This window comes from Ochotona princeps, chromosome X, assembly GCF_030435755.1.
Source record: "Ochotona princeps isolate mOchPri1 chromosome X, mOchPri1.hap1, whole genome shotgun sequence".
Lineage (NCBI taxonomy): Eukaryota > Metazoa > Chordata > Mammalia > Lagomorpha > Ochotonidae > Ochotona > Ochotona princeps.
In genome coordinates, this window is record NC_080865.1 from 7194216 (window position 1) to 7217034 (window position 22819).

Genomic DNA, 22819 nt, shown 5'->3' on the forward strand with positions numbered 1-22819 from the left:
CAGTATGTACCACAGACTTGTTCAGTCTGTCCCACATCCCTTTTAGCTCTCGTACATGTCAATCGGCATTAAAACCTATTTCAACCCAACCAACCTTACTATCCAGCCCACACACATACTGGAGGGTGCCTTCCTGTCTAGCCACCCCTGCCCTTGTCCTGGTTTTCATGCTCTCCAGTGGGAGTGGTAACCCAAGAGAGAGGGGCCCACTATCTCCCTACTAGGCCACACCCACTCCCGGATTATGCACTGTCCAGGTGGTTCTGGAGTTTAACTTGACAGATTTAGCCCCCAGTGCCAGCCTCTGCCAGCTGAAAAGCATCCATTTCTTACGACTTGGCTTGAAACATACACACACCATCTGCCAACTGCATATCTGACAGTCATGGTAAACATCTAAGTGGCAGCTACAAAGGGAAGCTTCCTGAAAGGGAACCAGCTGTCTGGAAGCCCACCCACCAGGCAAGACTGCATGTCCTGAAATAGCCACAGGATTTCCTGTTTCTTAAGCTGTTTCCAAGGTAGCCATCTCTGCTACTGTGAGACACACTGGGAACAACCCAGTGACATCTGAAAGAGCTTTGACTCACTGCTAATCAATACAGGGAGGCTGCACTGACTCAGTGTGAATTCGGAATCTGTGTCATAAAAGGTGATGCATTTGCCCTTTTTGTCTTTTTGATAAAAGCCATTTCAATTGGGGGGAAATGACATCTCATCGCAGTTTGGATTTGCATGTTCCAGATAATCAGCAGTAGTGAGCAAATGTTCCCATATTTGTTGAGCATTTCTGAGTCTTCTTTTTTGAAATGGTTGCTCTGATCCTTTGCCTGTAATTTATTCCATTTTTTTTTTTTTGCTCTAGAGACATGGTGTGTCATATGGTGTCACAGCTATTAACTGCTAAACCAAGAATTAACTTGATCAATATGTCCTATATGCAAATGCCCCATGATCACGCCTTATTCTGTACATGTGTGCCAACACTGTGCATGGACTAAGAGGACAGGCTTGGCTGGGAGTTCTTCTGAGGAGAAAGGGGAGGCAGTATCTGCCCTGCTGACAGAAACACTGCTGCTCAGGACCTCATCAGCAGGGTAGAGCCAGAATACCCCAAGACCTGCCACGTGGCTGAGGAAGTTTAGTGCCATGGCGAAGTAGTGTGTGAGCACCCCGTCATCAGCCCAAGTAGCCAGTCCTCTCACTGCAGCATCAAGCCTGTCGGCGCTCTGGCTCTCCGTGGGCTTTGTGGAAGCAGACACATCACAGCCTAAACCAAATGCTTGCTGGGGAAGAGGCCCCTCTCTGAATGGCCCCTGTGGAGAAGGCGCCAGAGCGCTGCAGCCCTGTACCCAAGCAGGACCACCAAGCCTTGTAGGTGACCATTCTGTTGGTGCCCTGCAGCAGCGTGAAGCGCGCGGTGGGCACGACGAAGTGGCGGTGCTGCTTCTTGGTGCACAACCCGCAGCCGCACTCCAGCACGCGCAGGTCGGCGGGCGCCCAGGTCGTGAAGAGCACAGCGCCGCAGTGGCAGCCCCCGCTGTGGCACACCAGGTTTTACAGCTTCTCAGTGTGTTTTATTGTGAAGTGACACCTTGTAGTTGCACGTGTTCATGAAATTTTAGTGTGGTGTAACAGTGTGTAGATTTTGAAAGTGTTTAATAAGAGCAGGGTAGTTGGCATAAGTATCGCCCCAGGCGTTTTTCATTTCTTGAATTGGGAACACTCAAACTCTCCCTAACAGCTGTTTTGAACAATCACTTTAATGACTGTGGATTGTCGTTATCCCTCTGTGCTACGGAGCATTAGAAGTCACTCCTCCTATCCAACTGCTCCCTTGTCCCTGTCAACAGTCTTCTCCCGGTTTTCCCTGCTCTCCGCCCTCCCCAGGCTCCAGTAAGTACTCTGACACTCTCCACTTGTATGAGATCACAGCTTTCACACGTACAGAGAACCTGCGACGTCGTCATTTCTGTGCAGACTTCTTTCAGTTGGCATGAATTTCTCCACTTTCACCCATTTTCTGCAAATAAGAAAATTTCATGTTTAGCAGCTGAGTAATATTCTATTGTATAGGTAGCTACCTTTTCTTTGTCCGCTTATCCATTGATGGGCACCCAGTTTGAGTCCTTATGATGTTTTCATGATGGTTGCACTAATCATGTCATTGTTATTGCCTTTTCAACATGATGTTTTCATTTCTTTTTGCATATATATCAGTAATGGAATTCTTACATTTCTGCTTTACTGAGAATCTCCCAAATTACTTTCCTTAGTGACTGTACTATTTTATTTTCGTGTGAATAGTGCACGGGCTTACCTTTTATCACCCCTCCTTGGCTACATGAGTCTCTGGAGTGTTTTTGACAAAATAGTAAATCTAAATGTGTTTAGATGAGATCTCACTATGGGTTTATTTTGCTTTTCCTTGATAATCTACAATGTTGACCATTTTCTCCTATACTTGTTGGTCATTTGTGCATCTTTTAAGAAATTCTGTTCATGTTATTTTCTCATTTTGAAATCAGATTATCCTTATTATTCTTTTGCTCTCTGCTGACTTTTTTAGGTTCTTCATATAGTCTGGATATTTATCCCATGTAAAATGCACAGTCTGCAAATATTTTTTTTCCTATCTGTGGACTGTATCTTCATTTGGTAACTGTTTCCTTTGTTATCTTAAATGTGTTAAGTTTGATGCGATTCAAATTTTAGTGTATTCTCTAGTTGCTTACAGAAGAACAAAAAGCTTTGTGTAAAGCAATGTTATGAAGAGGTTTCCTCCTAAAAAGCGCTGGACCCAGTTGCATTCGTTGGTGATGGCTTGATCAGAAATGCAGCATCTGGCATGGAAACCTCATGTCTCATGGAGTGCTGGCATCACATGCATCATGATAACACACTGTGCCACCATTCCAACTCTAAAAAATATTTTCACACAACCAGAAAACAAAAGGTCTGCAATTTCCAAGGGCTACATAAAGAAAAATGGAAATAAAACACAGAGAATATTTTCAAGTTATGTCTTTGACATGACACATGCGAAGAATAAGTAAGTACATTAGTAACACTAAGAAAAAAGACAACCTATTTTTAAGAATAAGCAAAGAACCTAAAGGGACATCCTATCAAAGAGGATTTTTATTTTTATTTTTTTGTAATTACTGTTCTTATATTATTGTAAAATCTGGTCACAAAATGGAGTCACTTTTGTTCAGGCCTACATAAGTTTTCTAACCTGCTCTTTATGCTTCTGTACAAAATGCTTTGCTGGTTTCCAGCCTTTTGGGCCACATCACAAGCCATAACATTCCCTGCCAGCAACCCTCAGTTCCAGGAATCAATATTGCATGATTTACTCACCCATCGTTCCCATGACTGCCTCCTGTGGCTGCTCCAGCAAACACACTGTCCCCATGGCAGCCTCTTGTGGTTGCCTTGGCCCACCCACTGTCCACCCATTGTTCCCAATGGCAGCTCCTGTGGCTGTCCAACTCACCTGGTTCCCATGGCTGCATAACTCACTCTTTCTATAAAAACCCATCTAACTCTCACCTCAGGTCACTCTCTGGAAGCAAGGAGAGACGAGCCCAGGCAGTTGGTCTGTTGACCTGCCTCCTCAGATACTTTGCCAGGTTGCAGAGTTGCCTGGGCTGCACTTCTTGGGGAGAGGCTCAGGTTGGATGCAACACTATGATACAGTTCCATAGGCTCTGGAATTTCCCTTAACCCTCCCCAATCCTACCCCCAACACTCTCTCTCTCTCTCTCTCTCTCTCTCTCTCTCTCTCTGATTCCCCCTTTATTATTACAATTGTGTAGTTCTTCATAGATAGCCATCAGTCCATCATTGCAGGCACGGACAATGGCAGAGAGTCCAGCATCCCATTGTCAAGCTATAGTTAGCAGTTTCATTGGGACTCCATTTTTTCTGGAAGTAGAGATACCTACTGCATTGTATCCTCGCATCTGGATAGGAGAGTCTCCATGACACAGCTACTGTACATCCCCTTAAAGGAAAAGCCACAAAACAAAATCAACAACAGGAAGAAAAATAGAAATTTACAATGCTATGAAGTTAAATAACAAGCTACTGAGTGACTAATGCGTTGCTGAAGAAATGAAAAAGAATATCAAGAACCTTCTTGAAGAAAATGATGCTACTGTAGGACCTATGATTCCATAAAAAATTTAATGAGAAAAAAACTGTTTTGAAAAAGTGAAAATAAAAACAAAGACATCAAAATCCAAGAGATATAGTTTCTGCTGATCTTTGTTGGTGAGATGTGTCTCCTTTAGGCAACAAACAGATGGGTTCTGCTTTTCTTTTTTTAAACAAGTCTACTAATCTATGATGTTTGATTGGTGTGTGTTATGGCTCATATATTCAGGGTTAATATGAATAAGTGGTAAATTGGTCCTGCCATTTTAGCAATCGGTTGTCATTTTTTGATTTAGTCTTCTGCTGTCCTACCTGGAAGGCAGGCACCAAAGTAGCCCCAGCATCATCCAGGCCTGAGAACTAAGAAAGCCTCACCCTGTACTGACTGACTGACTTTGTGTAGCAGCTCATTTCGGTGTCTTTACTCATCTGCAAGCAAGAGACAGGATAGGTCACTGTGCCTTCGCAGGCTCACTCACAGAGCAACCTCAGTGGCTGAGGGTGATCCCCCTGCACTGTGAGCCAGGGACTCAATCCATGCCTCTCCCCGAGGTGTTAGGGGCCAGTTGTGTGAGCCCTCACCACTGGTTGCTGGGGTGCACACTGGCAGGAAGCTGAAGTGGAGGCCAAGGGAGAACTCAATCCCACGCCCTAGGATCCAGAACGCAGACTTCCTTTGTGGGGTGTCAGTGGCTGTGCCACTGCATGCTTCCTCATGCTGCCTGTCTTAAGGGAGGATGGAGCCTAGTTCCTAGGTTGCCATGGGAACCAGGCTACCTGACCTGGCTTCTGGAATCTCAGGGAGCCTCAGTAGGAACAAACACTTCCCTGGCTGTCTTCCTGATGCACATCAGTGACTCAGGACTGGCTGCTGTGACCCACAGACGAATGGCGGACACACGGGAGCTCTTGCAGACGCCTTGCGCTGACCTGGTAGCCCAGCACTGTTTGCCCTGCGTGGGCCTCTGCTCCATGGCTCCTGCCTTGTGCCTGTCCTCTTTGGCATGCTCTGTGCTCTCTGAATGAAGTTCGCTGCTGTGCATTTCCCAATGGTTGTCAGCAGGTGACAGCACAGGGCCCAGGGTGAACTCTGTCATCACTTGTAGCTGCCAGTAATACGGAATGATTCTGCCCAGTGCCCTAAGCGAAATGTTCTGCATTCACGTGGCACATCCTGTGTGCGTCGTTCAGGAACTGAACCAGCAAAATATTCTAAAGATGTGCCAAATCTCCCACACAGATACAGGGTCCCAAGGACCTGGGCCATCCTCCACTGGTTTTCCAGGCCACAGGGAGAGAGCTGGATGGGAAGTGGAGCAGCCAGGACATGAGCTGGGGCCATGTGGGATGCTTGCATACAGAGGATTAACCAATTGAGCCTTCATGTTGGCCCCATCTTTGGGCAAGACTTCAAATCTCTCCTGCAACGGTCAGGTGTCTGTAGCTCACAATAACCTGTTATGATTAACTAGGAGAGAAGAATTTGAAGGCTCTACATATAAAAATTAATAAGGAAATGGAAATGTTTATTATTCTGATTTGATAAGTACTTTTTGAGTAATATACTAAGATATTGCATTGTTCTCCAGCAATATGATGAGATGCAACTATTCTGTGTTAAACTATGTTAAAAAATTTTAAAGCACACTAAGGGAATGAAAATGCTAACTGAATTGATTTGATTGTTATACATTGTGCTAAGGTATTGAAGTATTACATTATACCCACTCAAAAGCACAACAAAAACTTTAAAAAGATCTCCCATTTCAACAGCTTCTTCCATGCTTTCCACACTATCCAACTATTTGACTCACCTTCTGCATAACATGAACCAACCTCTGAAATAGTATCTTTACCCTATAGTATTCTTCTCTGTGTTCTTCAGAAGGTATGTGATAGAAATACAGGGATCCTGTCCTATTTTCTGCCATATATCAGAGCATCATATCTTGCACACAGTTGGAGCTTCGAAATGGTTATTGTAAGACAATAATTTAAAAAGTTTATCTTTAAAAATATTTATTTGGAAGGCAGAACAACAAATACAGAAAAAGAAGGAGAGAAAGAGGGGACAAGATCTTCCATCCTCCACTCCCCAAACGCCTGCCATGATCAGGGTCGGGTCAGTCCAAAGACAGCAGTCATAAATGCCATCCATGTCTCCCAGGTGGGAGGCGGCCATTCAAGTGCCGAAGCCATGCGTTTGCCAGTGCAGTAAGAGGAAGCTGGGTCAGAAACAGAACGACGAAGACTTAAAGCACTGCTGATCTGGGGTTGTTGCAGCAGTAACAGCAGGAGGAGTATATGTCTTATCCCAAAAATATATGGCTGATTCTTCTCCTTACTGGATGTTACATCTCTTGGGTTTGCGTTGCAGTTCTATATTCCAGCCTCTCCTTTCCCACGGCTTTTCTTCTACCGGGGTAGTTGAGGAGTGTTTTACAGTCTTCTACTGTCCTGGGTTCTTGTCTCAGGACTATGAAGAAGGAAGCACACAGGAAGCGGGAGCGAAGTGAAGCAAGTTTGTTGCAAGCAGCCGTGCAAACTCCCAGAAACCAGGAAAGGTCTCTCAGAGAGTTGCCAGCCGAGACTGCTTGGCTTGGGATTTGCATGTTTCCTAAAGCAGGAAATTCACCTGATTGGTTAGCAGATATGCTAATGAGCTATTCTAGCTGAACCAGTCAGAGAGTTGGCAAGCCTGAACATGAATGGTTTGGCAAGGAATCAACCAGCAGTGGACTAACATGGATTTCTTGTTACACAGGAAAGTAACATACTCAAGCAAGTCCATGGTGGGTTGGGCCTGTGAACAGCAGCAACCAGTCAGCAAAGGCCATGTGAGAGACTTGCAGTTGCAGAACAATGGCCAGCCACCAAACTGAAGATGTTCTGGGCCATCGTGCCAGGTGTCCAGCCTCTCTGAAACCTCCAACAGGTGGGCCAATGTATGCCTATGCTGTCATTCCAAGTGGCAGCTTAACCTACTGCCCCACAATGCCAGCCCCAGAAAAAAATTCTGATGCATGGGTATATATAATGTCAAATTTGCCCAGACTCGGCGTGCTCAGTAGCATTTCCACCAACCATACAGATGAGAGAACTGTCTCGTGGAGGTTGAGGGACTTGCCCGAGATCAGACTGAAGAACGGAAAGCTGACTGTATTACTTCGCTACCTGTAAAGGAGAATGCACAGTGTGGTCCCATCAGGCATACGGAAAAAGGAGAGCAGCGCCAGAGGCCCCACCCAGCGATGCAGTGCTCAGCCGGCAGCTTTCCCTTTGATCTTACACACTACGTGACGTACAACCCCGACAAGCTCCCTGCGAGCAGAAGCTGCCTGGACAAGGACGGTTGGCTCAGAGTTTTCACCCTCTGCAATTCTTAAGAACTGTGAAGCACCACAAAGACCTGCAGCTTTGTGCTCCTGGACTTCTCTCCCAGATGGAGACCACATTGTGCTTGACAGATGTGAATAATTGACAGGCAGGCAGAGCCATGGGCAAGACTGGCCCTTCTCTGAGGATGGGAATCTTGAAGGCTTATCACGGATGGCTTCAGAGTCTTTTTTACACACTGAGCTACCGCAGCTGGGATCCCATTCCCTGTAACCCTAGCCTCATGTTCGTTTAGTGAAGAGGGGAATGAGGACCCACAAAGACTTCTCGCATTTCAGCACAACCTTTAATACTGCTGGTTTTGGACATCATAATTCATAGGGAGAGGAAGCGGTCAGGACTCCCGAGGTGTGTGCAGGAGGACAAAGATTCTTACTATTTAAAAAAAAATGTCCTCTTTCGTCCTTTCATCTCAGGCATACATTTGTAGTCTTACGTTTTTTTTTTTTTTTTCCCCTAAGATGTATTTATTTTTATTTGAAAGGCAAACGTTTACAGAGAGAGGAGAGTCAGAGAGAGGCGTTCCATCTGCTGGTTCACTCCTCAAACGGTAGCAATGGCCAGAACCAAGAGCTTCCAGGTTTCCCTTGTGGGTGCACGGGTTCAACGACTTGGACCATCCTCTGCTGCTTTCCCAGGCTATTAGCAGGGAGCTGGGTTGAAAACGGGGCTGCTGAAACACAAATCGGTGCTCATATGGGATGCCAGCACTTGCAGGTAGAAGATTAGCCTGCTGCATTGTTGTCCTTCCCCTCTCCATCCCCTCCAGCCCCCACACACGTTTATAAAAATGAACTGAAAAAAATTGTGTCAACGCTAACAGTTCATTTTGCAGTAGTGGTAGCAGCAGTGAGACTGCGCCCTCCAGTGGTCTTCGTAGGAATGGACATTGCCCCGTGTAGTTTAGAATCTTGCCGTCAGGCAGCTGTATAAACTCTTAGACACTGGTCATTACCTCAGTTTTGATACCTTAATATACAGTAAGTTCCAGAACTCTCATCCAGGCACAGCAAAGTCCAATATAAAGAAAGAAGGGCTGTCTTACGTTGATCTGGTTTTGTTTGTTTTGTTGTATTAGTTTAAGATTCATTTATGTATTTTGAAGACAGGGAGAGAGAAAGAGAGTGTGAGAGAGAGAGAGAATATCTTCCATCTGCTGGTCCAATGTCCAAACGGCTGCAATGGACAGTCTGAAACCAGGGCCAGGAAGTTCTTGCATGCAGGCGCCCAAACATTTGAATAATTTTCTGCTGTTTTTCTGGCACATTAGCAGGGAGCTGGATTAAAACTGGAGCAACTGACAGTTCAAGTGGTACCAGTATAGGATGCCATCATCACAGGCAGTGACTTTTTCACTCCTCCGCAGTGCTGGCTTTAAGCAACTATTTACTTATTTATTTTTAAGAATGAGGAAATATTGCCTGTAAACTCCTGCTCCAAAATTTTGTTTCTAATTTACCCTTGCCTAACCCTGAATGTGGCCTTTTTCATTGAGGATAATAACTTTTATTCTGTCTCATTTTTCATCCCAGAAAGAAGACATTTGTTTTTAACCTACGCTTGAGCTTGACTTTGACAAATAGGAAAAGAATGTTCATGGATGACTCCTATAGAACCTATCATTCCCATACTAACTCCCTGGTTTGACCTCTTCGATCCCTGCCAGCCTGTACGTCTGTGCAGTGGGAATTGGGGACTTCAGAGCTGAGCACGGCAGACACTGGACTCGCAGGGCATTTGCAGTCTGCGCATAGAGGCCAACAGCAAAGTCAGCATCTTCAGCTGTGATAGGCAGAATTCAGTGAGCTCTGACGGCATGTGCAGGGGACTGTAACCTTGTACAGGGTGCATGGTCTTGCCACATGAGTGGCTGCTCATTTCAGAAGTAAAGGATGAACTGGAGACAGGCAAGTGCAAAGTGGCAATAAGTGTCCTGGGTAAAGGAGAGCATACATGAGGTCCTGGAGCATCCAAGGGGCAGACTTCTGCCTTGATCCCATAGCTGATCACAGTATATACTGATTTGCCTGGATCACAACTGCACACAGGACGACATGGTCCCCAACTGCTGAGGGTAGAATGTATTACAGAACAAGATCAGACCACCTGGATGCAAACCCCATCCCCTCCTGTTGCTGGTAGTGACTGGAGCAGCCTCGCCCGATGTCCCTGTTTCCTCTGCTGTGTGATGAGAGAAATCGTACCACCTGTGTCGGAGGAACCACAACATCACTGAGAGCACCAAGTTCATTTTCGGTGCTAAAATCATACCCATTATAAGTACTTGAACAGGGTGAAGCGATTATTAACAGTTCGGTGTCAATAGATTTGAAGTGTCTTTGAACTCTGTGCTCAAACATGTCCAATCTCAGTGTTTTTCCTCAGCGTGGCTCCTTGTAGTTGGAATTGACAGTTTGAGCTGTCTGTGCTGTGTGATCAGACACCTTTTTCGGGACTTTTGTATTTTAAGGTGATTTCAAACTTGTAAAACTGTCAGGATAGGAGAAGTAATTACACTTTGCCCTCTACCCCTTCATTCAAATTCCCTGTTTAACACTTGAGCACCTTCATTTTAGCATCTTTCTGCACAGCCACATGCATAGGCAAGTCATTTTCTGAACCATGTGAGTGTGACCTGCAGGCTGAATATCCTTTTACTCCTAAATGCTTCATAATGGTTTCTAAGAATAATTACCAAAATAAGGAAATTTGCACGGATGAAAATACCGAATAACATATTATGCAATTTCCCCAATGATGCCTTTTTAAAGATTTACTTATTTTTATTGGAAAGACAGATTTACAGAGAAGGAGAGATGGGGAGAAAGATCTTCCAACTGCTAGTTCACTCTTCATGTGACCACAATGGCCAGAGCTGCAGCTGATCTGAAGCCAGGAAGCAGGAGCTTCTTCCAGGTCTCCCACATGGCTGCAGGGTCCTGAGGCTTTGAGCCATCCTGCACTGGTTTCCCAGCCCACAAGCAGGGAACTGGATGGGAAATAGAATAGCTGGGACATGAGTCGGCACCCATATGGGATCCTGGCACATGCAAGGGGAGGATTTAGCCACTGAGCCATCGCAGGGCCCCCAGTAATGACTTTCAGAGAGTTGTTTTCGTAATGAAAGATATGTTTCAGCATCACAAGTTATGTTTATCACTTTGGACAGTTTGTTCTAGAACAGTTTTTCAGACTTTCTATACCTTCCAACCTTTTTCAAAAGTTTAAACTAGCTCAAAGTGTTCCTCATCTAGGCTTTATCTGATTGTTTTCTCGCGATTCAAATGATGTTTAACATATTTAGCAGAACATCACAACACTGAGACATGCCTTTCAGATCACATCATAAAGAAAAACACGTGATACAGTTTGTCCCATACAGTTTCTGGGAACTGGATCCCTCAGGTGAGGAGGTGTCCACCGGATTTCAACGCAGTTTGGTATTTTTACTTAGCAATTACTAGGTATCTTGTAGGTAGTGTTTTGAGGATGTGTAAATATCCCATTGGCCATATACGTCATGCACTGATGTCTGCTTAGAGATTTATTATATCATAGTTGCAAAATGGTGTTTGTCTAACTATAATATTTACTCTATATTTATTAGATGAAATTACACGGTGAGGAAGAGTTTTAATATTTTGGTTCAGTATTCTTTATTATTCATTTTAATTGTTATCTATTTTGGTGCTGGAACTGCCCAAGGTTAGGCAGGGTGGGCTCTCCCTCTGTCCTTTTGACAAGCCACTGAAGTTTCTGAGCACTTCCTTACTTTCTGTTCCTTTTTATGTCCATGCTGATCTTGCACTTGCATCCTCTGGCTCTGGACTTGGTGAGTTCTCCAATGACGGTTTGCCCAAGGACCCTTGGTCCCCTCCAGTAAGAAATTATATTTAGAAACAATGATCTTCTGTTGCTTTCCCAGGGCACAAGCAGGGAGCTGAATGGGAAGAGGAGCAGCCAGGACACAAAGTAGTGCCCATATGGGATCCTGCACTTGGAGGTGAAGGATTAACCAACTGAGCTGTTTTGTTGACCCCAGAACTCTGATTTTTCAACTTAGCTTTGGGTAGAGATGACCCTGGACAAAGGACATAAATTTTTTCCAAATGTCTCCTGTGTGGCTTAATATTGATTTCTACTTGTATTGCAGTGGCAATTTCCCTTTGGGAATAAAAAATGTTATTTTGTATGAAAACAAAATGCTTAGAAACTTTTTTGGCTATTAGAAAAATGTAAAAGATAAAGGCACACAGATAGTTGGATTGTAGCTTGTCAAAAATAGTTTAAGACTGACTCTGAGAAGGGCATGAGCTCACGCTTTCCTGCTCCTTCACTAGTAAACACACTGGAGATAATACGGCAGATGTTACAGTATAGAGAGAAAAAAGCTAGACTGGATAGGCAAGTTGTGATTTGAAAAATGGCACGATGCTTAGTTTCTTGCATTTTCTGTATGTCATCTGCATGTCCCACATGAGGCGTCTGAGAAGTCTGCAACTGCAAAAATTACCAAGAAGCTAATCTAAAAATAAGTAAATAAATAAGAAAATCCACCACTGGAAAAGAAATTTCTGCTCTTTATGGGAAAAGGCATGGCAAACTTAGCAGAGACTTAGAATGGAGATCCAGACTTGTCTGCAGTAAATGTATCAGCACAGCTGAGGAGATCCATCTATTTCCATGCCTGCACTGGTCAGACTATTCTAGTGAGACGATCTGATTTGCCTACAGCAGTAACAGCACAACTGAGGGAGACCAACATCGTCCCTATCCCATACCAGAAAGCTATAGAGGAGCCCTTCCACCTCCACTGGCAGCCTTCAGTTGGCCTGGTGTATTCAAGTTTCATCACTCACCTGCAGAGGATAGCCCAAACCAGTGTGTGCTGATCCTCCAGGCACTGACCGACAGCCACCAAAATCCAGTGAGTCCTGGTCTTACACCCAGCGTCTGAGGGCAAGCCAAGTCTCCTGGCTCTACACTTAGTGGCAGAAGTGAACAGGGCCAGGATTTCTTGACCCTCCACCAGGACTTGTGACTCTTGATCCTCTGCATAATGAGAGAAGGCAACTCATCGGTTTCTTCTCTGGTGCAGATTGCAAGTTCTCTGACCCCAGCTGATTGGAAAACAGGCCAGAGGCAACGCTTTTTATCCCGCTGCTGATCTTCTCCACAGCTCACTTAGCGACACTGAGAGGAAAAGCGAGCACTTCCTTCTGCTCATGTGGCAGCAGCAGGAGTTCCAGCAGAGACAGGCAAGACTAACTGAACAGAAGCGAAGAATGATTAAGGGACTCTTTTTAATGAGACACCATCAAACAGATCAATGTATGTTTTGCTCAATGGTGAAAAAGTAAACACTTTTCTTATAAGATCAGAAGCAAAAAAAAAAAAAAAAAAAGGATATCCACTCTTCCACTTCCATTGAACATAATGCTAGAAACCCTAGCCGGAGAAATTAAGCAAGAAAAAGAAATAGAACCAAATCAGAAAGCAAAAGCTAAAATCTGTTAGAGCTAATACATTAAGTAAATTTGCAGGACACCAAGTCAACATACAAGTATCAGTTGCATTTTCATTTAATAATAAACTATGTAAAAAGTAAATTATGAAAGCTATACCATTAGCAAGAACACTAAAATTAAAAAATATATAAAAGAATAAACCTTCAGGAGATGCAATACTTGTGTACTGAAGAAAAGACATTGTTGAAATAAAGCGAGAAACAAATGTAAGTATTCCTTAATTGACAGATTCAATTGTATTTAAATATACATTCTACTTAAAATGGTCTAAAATTTCAACAAACATCTCTACCAAAATCCTAATGATATTTTTTATAAAACACAAATAGATCCAAAATTCATAGGGAACCACAGAAGAACATGAACAACCAAACAATCTGAATCCGATGTCCCATATCTTTAAGCGTATCACTTTAAAACATTAAGGAGAAAATGAGGGAATCTTTGCACTTTCAGCTGAGACAAAAAGTTCTCAGAACTGACAGAGAAAGAGTGTTGAATAGAAGGAAAATTTGACCAATTAGATATGAACACTTCGAAAACTTTTGCTCCTGAAACCCACTGCCAATGTGAAAAGCAAAGACCATAAACATATATCGAACAAAGAAGTACCCTCATAGTTCGAACAGCATTTGGCTGCCCAAATTCACATAGACATGAAACCCCAAAGTTAAATATTAGCAGTTATGGGACGATGGATTTAGGGTGGGGCTTTATCCAGTCATAATATCTGTATGTGGAGTCCTTGGGGAGGGATTGAATTGAATTAAATCGCTAGTGTTTAGCCCATGATCAAATCATAACTGCTTTATGAAGAGGCATGCGAACATGAAGGATGTTTATACTTCCTGTCTCTCTCTGTCTCCTTCCTCTTTATGCATTTTGCTCTTATCAGATGTCACATGAACGGGACTTCCTGACTTTGGACCATCAGCCCCCAAAACAGCAAGCTGAGACAGGCCCTCTTCCTTCCTAAGAAGGTCTTCTCAGGTATTTGAGATGTAGCAATGAAAACTTAACACAACTACTCTCTAGAATATGAGAATAACTCAAAACTCAATAGTAAAAATATGAAACAAAGAAAATTCAATAAAATCCAATTAGCAAATGGTCTAAGTGGTGGGAATATGCAGATGACACATTGAAAGATGCCCCAAACCACGAGCCATGGAGTAGGTTTAAATTACAATCACAATACAAACACCACACATGTACAAAAATAACTCAGAAAGCAGTAACATTAGCAGAGACATTGAATCAGTGTTTTAATGGAAATGAAAAGTGCACTGTTATTCTGGAAAACTGTTAGGCAGTTTTTTTCTTTTTCTAAATATTTATTTCTTTTTATTTGAAAGGCAAAGTTACATAGAGGAAAGAGAGAGAAAGAGAAACCTTCCATCCACTGGTTCACACCCCAAATAACCACAAAAGCCGGAACTGAGCTAGTCTGAAGCCAGGAGCCAGAAGCTTCTTCTGGGTCTCCCACATGGGTGCAGGGGCCCAAGGATTCGAGCCACCCTCCACTGCTATCCCAGGTCATAAGCAGGGAGCTGAATGGGGAGTGAAGCAACAAGGAATTGAATTTGTGCCCATATGGGATGCTGGCACCATAGGAAGACGCTTAGCCTATTGTACCACAGTGCCATTCCCTCAGCAGTTTCTTTTAAAGTGAAATGTTCAGCTACTATATACTCTGGAATTTGCACTTTTTACCTTGATGAAAGGAAAACATATGTTCATGCAGAAACATTACAAATATATCTGTAATAAATTTATCTGTCACAGCTATGAACTGGACACATTTCAGATGTCCTTCAACAGGTAATAGTTTAATAAACTATAATAGACTCCGTAAGATATCATTCTACAAAGAAAAAATAAGTTACTAATACACTCAACAACTTGAATGATAAGAAAAATATTATGCTGAGTGGATAAACCAAACCCAAGCGATTAGCTATTGTTTGAGAACATTTATGTACAATTTTGTAAACATTTCTGGTGTCGGTTATTAATGATAATAATTATTGGACATGCAACTATACATGTGATATATTACAATAGCATAGAACTAGGTACACACACACATATGAACAGATGAGTATGTGTGAAACCAAGATTCAAATAAGATTAGTGGATATTATCAATAAAAATACCCTAGTTGTTGTCCTACGGATTTACAAAATGTTACCAGTAGAAAAAACTGAGTAAACAGTGGAAGAGTTTATCTGTGTTATTTCCCACATTTGCATGCAGGTTTATAATTGTTTCTATTAAAAATGCAATAAAAAGTAAGTCATGATGTGCTTAGATATGGTTCAAAATGCCATGCAGTGGCAAAGAAATTAGAGCCCTTTGGAGAGAAGGGTATTTCCACAGCAGAAAAACATGCCAGTTCATGACCCTGCTGCTCCAGTTTCCATCCAGTTCCCTGCTTATGGTCTGGGAAAGCTGCTGAAGATGGTCCAAAGCCTTGGGACCCTGCAGCCACTTGGGAGACCCAGAGGAAGCCCCTGGCTCCTGGCTTTGGATTGGCTCAGTTCCAGTCGTTGCGGCCACTTGGGGAGTGAACCATCGGAGGGGAAGATCTTCCTCTCTGCCTCTCCTCCTCTCTGTATATCTGCCTTTCCAATAAAAATAAATAAATTTTTAAAAAGATAGATTTACAATTAGAAACCATCACTTTGTAACTTAACAAGGAGACAATTAATTCAAAGATGGTCAAAATATCCTTAAATCACTGACCAAAAGGTTGTGAAGGAGTATGATATTAAAATTAATACCTCCTTGTATTATTTACTTATTACAAAAAGGAAAAATGTACTTTTGTAATGGGGAAATTTGGCAGTCACCCCACTAATGAAGAGATAATATTGAGTACCAATTACTAGTAGGACATCTGGACATCACAAGCCTCTGATGTGATGTCATATGGAGCATTTGACGTCATCTGTGAAGCATATGTGTTAAAATGTGTTATTGAACCCAATGAACTCTTTAGACCTGACTGTCAGATACATAGGAAATATGTGAATAATGTATTGATATCACAAAACAGCCCTGCCCCAGTGTGTTGGGTGGGGGTGGAATTGAGGTGAGGGTGATGGGGTAGGGTTTAGGAGGGTGTGTATGTTGGAAGGACAGACTTGTTGATCTGCCCTGCACTGACATACATCGTCCGCCCCTCCCGCCCCTCCCCTCTCTTGGTCTCTGCTCCCAGGGGGAGGGGGGAACTTACTCTAGGAAAAGCCATGTCTCTCTCCCCCAGGGTGGGGGGACCTGTGTTGGAGGAGGGGTATTTGGGGGGCTCCCCTTCCATGACTCTGTCCCCTGGGGGATGTAAGGACAGGGCTGGGCTTCCCTCATCCTCCCCCTCTTCCCCCCTCAATCTCCCTCCACCTCTCTCCCTCCTGCCAGCTCCACGATTTTTCGGTGTTTCTCTGTACATAGCTCTCTGGCGGGACAGGGGAGGTAGGATGGATTGGGGTTTGGGGTGGGCAGGCCACGGGAGGGAAGAAGCCCCTCCTTGGCATCCCCTCTTCCCTGACTGCTGTCCCCTTCCCAGCCTCGTCCCCTCCCCCCTCCTGGCGTTTGGTATGGAGACTTTCCCAGACCCCTTCCCCTCTTTCTTTTGTATGGACAGCCCACCCCTCATCCCCTTCAGTATCATCCCTCTACACTCATACACCCAGCCGGGGCCAAATTTATACTTACATAAAAGTTGTAAATATGTGAAATTTTATCCCCATGCCCTTCTGCTTTCCCCACCTCAGGCCTTTCCCTCTTTGGCCTCCTCCTTTCCTCTCCCCTTTGGCTGTTGTAATTATCTGGGGTTTGTACTGTACATATCCGGGGTGTGTGGGGGGGGGCTGGGAGCGCCCCCCTGTACAGAGCTTCCTGGCCCCCTCCTCCCCTGCCCCTTCACTTCCCTCCCCACCACCCCAAGGGTAGGGAGATGCTCTTCCTACCTGTTTTATTTTGTTTTCTCGTTCTCCCTCCCCGCCCCCACTCCCAGCCTTCTGTCCTCCACCACTGTCCCTTTTTTCTCCACTCCCAACCCCATTTCCTTTTTTTCTGGAGTGTGTGGTGAAACAGAAAAATCATGTTTAATAAAAGGATATTGTTCTTTTTTTTTTTTTGTAAGAAAAGTTTTACTCACGTGTTAATATTTCGGCAAAGTTATTGCAACGGGTTTAAAAGGCAGACAGACGTTCTAATACAGGCCGTGAAGTGTCACAAGAGTTTTGTACAATTAAAGTATTACAGACTTGGGGTGGGGGGGTGTTACCGAGGAACTAACGGACCCAGAGGAGAAATGGAGATCTGAAAGGTTAGATCCAGTATTAGCACCTACAGCATCTGAGAGGGAACCTTCCACTGCCTTCCTTCTCTCCCCTGTCCTTGTCCTGCTTACCTGTCGTCCAAGAGGCCAGGCTCCCTAGCCCCCAAGGAGGGCAGAGCAAGCCGCGGGGCTGAGCGTGTGGCCTCAGGAGGGCTCCGGCTGGGGCCCCCCTGGCTGCCCCACCCCATCCTGAAGGCGCTGCACACTGAATACTGTGACAGACATCCCTGGCTCCTTTGTCCACGAGGGGTTGGTACAAATCAACAATGGTCAGTCTCAGTCTTACCAAACTTTTGTCTTCTCATAAGTTATATTTATAACAAACTATCATTAAAGATTCATTACACCTTCGGGGGACACAGCAGGGACACAAAACAATGTTGATGAAGTGGTTCTACATGAATGAAAATAAGATGACAACATTTCATGAATTTTTATTAGATTTTGTGTTTAAGAAGGGGAATTTTTAATAGAACTCACTTAGGAAGTACTTGAGAAATTGAAATATAAGCTGAGATTTAGATGATGTTTAGGAAGATATTTGTGGTAATACCAGGAATGGTGTTTTTATTGCAAGGACACTAATGCTGAAACACTGCAAAATGAAATGACACATCTATGTTGTCTTACTTAAAACTGCTTATGAAAAATACACACATAGCTGAAAATGTTAAGATTGACTGCATGTAGAATTGGATGGGTTTGTGCACCTCTACATACAGGCTGTGTGTAGAGGGCATTACTCCGAGTTTTGGAACACTCCCAACTGTTTTCCCAGGTGCCAATTACACCCTAGGGTGAAGGCGCCATGCTCATTTCTAGGGTCTTTCTTCTGCTCTATCCAATGATCTGTTACAACAATCTTCAACTAACTTTCAGCTTCATATTCATGGCTACTTCAGCTGCTTATCTGTTCCCAGCGCAGAGGGACGCACACAGTATTGATTCTGTATAGTTGTCCGTGATACATTCCGTAGGTGGCTCTTTGGGTTGCATTGAGATTGCCAGTCTGTTTCATTGGCTGGGGCCCTAAAATAACATACTACTATTGGCCATCACCTTAGCCACCCCGATTTTGATACAACTACGCACACACTATAGACCCAACCCCTGTAAGGTTTGAGATATCTCTCTGCCTGTGTGTTCCATGGCAGAAAATAACGCTTTGAACTGTCACACCTGTTACCACATGAAAACAAAAGCTCCGGAGTAGTTTCTTTTTTTCTCTATTTTGAGGTTAGGATGCTGCTTTCAATGAACAACAGAACGTGACTCTTAGGAGACGGATGGCTGATAGGCTAGGGCAGAATCTAAGGGCAGCGACGGCTGCTGTGATAGGGTCACGGGAACAGTCTCTTGACATCACGTTCAACAAGTGTCCAATCCTGCGGGTGAGGGCTCCAACGCTGCTCACAGAGACTCCGGGAGCCAGGAGGGTGACAGTCTCCCGCTGGGCAGGCTGCCGGCGCCATGGGTAAAGCGAGGAACCCAGTGACCACTCAGCGGCGGCGACGCCGGCGGCTGAGACGGACCCCAACCTCGTGGGCAGCCATCGCAGTCATGGGCGCTGGTGGCGCGCGGTGCCCACGAGTGCAGGTCGGGGACGGGAGCCTAACCGCGGGCACAGCGCGGGATGCGGTTCTCAGGTGGCGCGGGAGGTCGCGACGTAAGTTCTGGCGGCGGCGGAGGCGGAGGCGGCGGGGTCGACGGGCGCGGTCGCGGGAGGCGCTCCCCAAAGACCCCGCTGCAGCGCCTGGAGAGCTGGACCTGGGCACGCAGCGGGAGCGTTGGGAGGAGTTCCGCAAGCGGCGCGGGCTCAGCTGCGAGGGCGCCGCCAAGTTCCTGCTGGACACCTTCGAGTTCCCGGGCCTGGTGTGCCACAGCGGGGGCTGCCACTGCGGTGCCGTGCGCTTCACCGCCTGGGCGCCCGCCGACCTGCGCGTGCTGGAGTGCGGCTGCAGGTTGTGCACCAAGAAGCAGCACCGCCACTTCCTCGTGCCCGCCGCGCGCTTCACGCTGCTGCAGGGAGCCGATAGCATGGTCACCTACGCGTGCAGCGCGCCACCGGCGCTGCACAGCTTCTGCAGCAGGTGTGGCGTGCAGAGCTTCCACGCCGTGGCCTCCGACCCGCGCGTCTACGGCGTGGCCCCGCACTGCCTGGATGCGGGCACCGTGCGCAGCGTGGTCGTCGAGCCTGCAGAAGCTGGCGCCTGGCGGGAGGCAGCTTCCAGCGAGCCGCTGAGTCCAGGGGGCACGTCTCCGCGGGTAACGCCTGCTTGGGCTGCTCCCGACGCGGGGCAGTGACTGAGGCCCAAGCTCTGTGTTCCTGCTTGGGCACCCCTTAAGGGAGCAACGCTCTGGCTCTCCGTGGGCTTTGTGGAAGCAGACACATCACAGCCTAAACCGAATGCTTGCTGGGGAAGAGGCCCCTCTCTGAATGGCCCCTGTGGAGAAGGCGCCAGAGCGCTACAGCCCTGTCCCCAAGCAGGACCACCAAGCCTGGCCCGCAGTGCCTGCAGACCTTCCTGTCACCACGCGGGAGCTCATGGGTGTTGCTGTACCAGGAATGGACGGTGAGCAGGTGCTGTGCCCCCAGATCAACGGAATCTTCTGTGCTCTGATTCTCATTTGGCTCATACCATTCCCACAAAGCACTGACAAGCCGCCCCCTGCCCTGGACTTTTCTGGACTTGTGGGACTGGGACACTGGGCACGCTTGCGATCTGGCGCAGGACTGCTTGGTCTAGATTGCAGCAGTGATGGGGTCGTGTATTCTCCCATATGGGAGGCGCTCTCGCTTCAGCCCTGTTGTTCTGGAGTGTATCCAGAATTGGCTCTCAGGGCATTCCTCGCAGCTCTGCTCTGCCAACAATGTTAGTGTTCCCCTGTGCTGTGCTCCTAGAAACTGCCTCTGGGAAGGGGTTTGGGGAGACTGCCTTGAGAAAGATGTCTGTGGCTTTTCCAATACCTGTCTGTACATGCTGGACGTGATCAGTAATCAGTAAATACTCTATGGTAAAAATTTATTTCTGTGTTGTATATTACAAAATCGAGATGAATGTCTACGCCATTTCTTGACCCCCATAGTTTTAGTAGAAGTGTAGGTGTGTCTTGCTGCCTAGTGACACGTATCAACGTTACCACCATTTAATGGCTGCACAGAATTAGAAAACTTGCATCTTCATTCTGTTAACCACTGTGTTCGAAAAGGTTGCTTAGCTCTTTCCGCGTCCCCAGCTTTTTATTATGGCACTATTTTAAAGGCGTGAAACACAAATATAAGTCCTCCGTGTTGTACTATTTTGGTAGATGATTCTGGATATTCCTTCCCTGGATGCGTTTTGTTACGGTCTAACCCCTCCTCTGTATATGTGTTTCATTGAATGTGCATAAGATATGCATTCAACTTGGATTGCCTATTCCACAAATTAAACTGGTTCTGTTAATGGAGATTTGTATTTCCATATATCCTTGAAAAACAACATGGCTGCGCCATCACACAACAAGACTGCCATCCTGTATTCTACCTCACAGTTTTCCATCCTCTTCCACCCTTGACTACAGGGATGGGATTTACAAATAATTTCCTCAATCTGTCTCTCTCCTCGTCAGACTTCCCGTTTGGTTCTTTGGAATCACTTCCACCACTCCTTCACCACTTAGGGATTGAATGGAGGTAGAAATGGGAAAGAAAGCGTGAGAACATGAACAGATGCATATGGCCCAGAAAGGCTGAACGCTACTCACTATGAGGGAATACAAGTTGTGCTTACAATCACACCCACATCTCATTCATTTGCATGGATGGAATCTGGAGAGGGAGGAAGGGAAGGCCAGAGAGAGAGCAGGAGGATGCCTCTACCACATCAGTATTTCTGGATAAAGAAAGGTGACTGTATTGATATTTTCTTTTCCTAAGAGGCTCTTTGCTGTCAAGGTGAATATTGATTTTTTTTTTTTTTTTGCTTTTCTATTCCATATGCCAATCATTTATGAATTTGTAAAATAGCTGTGTTCAAGAGTTTCAGATAACAGTCTTTAAATGCATCATACAATGTATGAGTCCCACAGAGTTGCAAGTGTGATGCTGTGCAAAGGGGACTGTCATGCTGGCGAGGGGAGAGGGCAGCTGAGGCTAGAGCCTGATGTCGCTGAGTATGTCTATGGTATCTGAAAATAAAGAATAAGAAATCTGTTTTAATTTTATTTTTTTTTTTAACAAAATCATCCTCATCTTTGTTGTGTGGGTGTCAGAAATCAATAGGTCAATGTTTCTACTACCCCAGCATAGTGGTTTACACTCAGTAGGTGCTCAAAATCTTGCTATGATTATTGTTGTTATCAGCAAGACATTGGTAAAACAGTTGTGATCATTTTACTCAATTTTAGGGCTGAGGCACTTTTATAACTGTTTATTTGTTTGAGAGGTGAGGACTGGGGACAGATTTATTTTTTCCAGTTCATTCCCTAAACGCCCACAACAGCTAGGGCTGGGCCAGACCAGTGAGGGGTATGGAACTTAATCCATATCTCCCATGTGGGTGGCAGGAATGCAAGGATTTAACCATCACTCACTGCCTCCCAGAGTGCACAGCAGGAGGAAGCTAAAATCGGAAGTAGTGCAGGGACTTGAGTCCCGGCACTTTGATATGGAATGTGACTGTCCACAGTTTCTAGGCCAAACATCTGTACCTGGGATTTAGATATGTTCGTGTGCATTGTCTTGGGCACCAATTTTTGAGACACCTAGGACAATCTAGCAACAAGGCAGGAAAAGAACAAGTTACAAGTTTATAGGATGCTGTATGCTCTGATCTCCTCCTAATGAACTCATCAGTGTTCACTGCTTCTTTTCTGTCTTCCCAGAGATATTCTGTCCACATTTGTCCAAGATGTCAAGGGGGGGTCATCTGATATAGAAACTCACCTCACCCCACCACATGCCCTCTTCTTTCCCCAGCCTAAATTCATTGTATACCTCCTGAATTCCCAGCACTGTTGTTTCTCCAGGCCATGATGGAGCAAGAACAAAGCATAGATTCTGGGTCGCTATCGTTTCTATCTGGCAGATGAGAGAGAAAATCATCTTTCAATCACACAGCTTGATTAGGGAAAGAACAGGTACTAATGTGGGAGCACAGAGAAGAGTCCTCTATCCTTGGAACATCTCTGGGCCTCAGCTGCAGTGGCCTCATTCTGAACATGGTTAAGATGATAATGTTGGTCTAGTTTTATCTCCTCTTTAGAATGAGATGCTTGGGAACCTAACAAAATCAACCATGTTCAAGAGAGACCTCTGATTCTGTGCCCTGAGCCAGGCATATGACATGTTAGCAAGCAGAGGAAGTATTTCAAGAACCTTGGCATTTCAGTCCACCCTGGGACCAGGTGG

General features: G+C 45.2%; 1 protein-coding gene across 1 annotated transcript; it reads left to right on the forward strand.

Moving 5' to 3' along the window:
- The first annotated feature begins 18897 nt into the window (after positions 1 to 18897).
- On the forward strand, positions 18898 to 19731 carry LOC101525757 (centromere protein V-like protein 1). Its single transcript, XM_036497747.2, has one exon. It carries the CDS (start codon positions 18898 to 18900, stop codon positions 19729 to 19731), a length of 834 nt encoding a protein of 277 aa, XP_036353640.1.
- Positions 19732 to 22819: the final 3088 nt, after the last annotated feature.

What these genes read in the sequence shown, in the direction of transcription:
- LOC101525757 (XM_036497747.2), top strand. Translation starts at nt 18,898, where the DNA reads ATGGGTAAAGCGAGGAACCCAGTGACCACTCAGCGGCGGCGACGCCGG.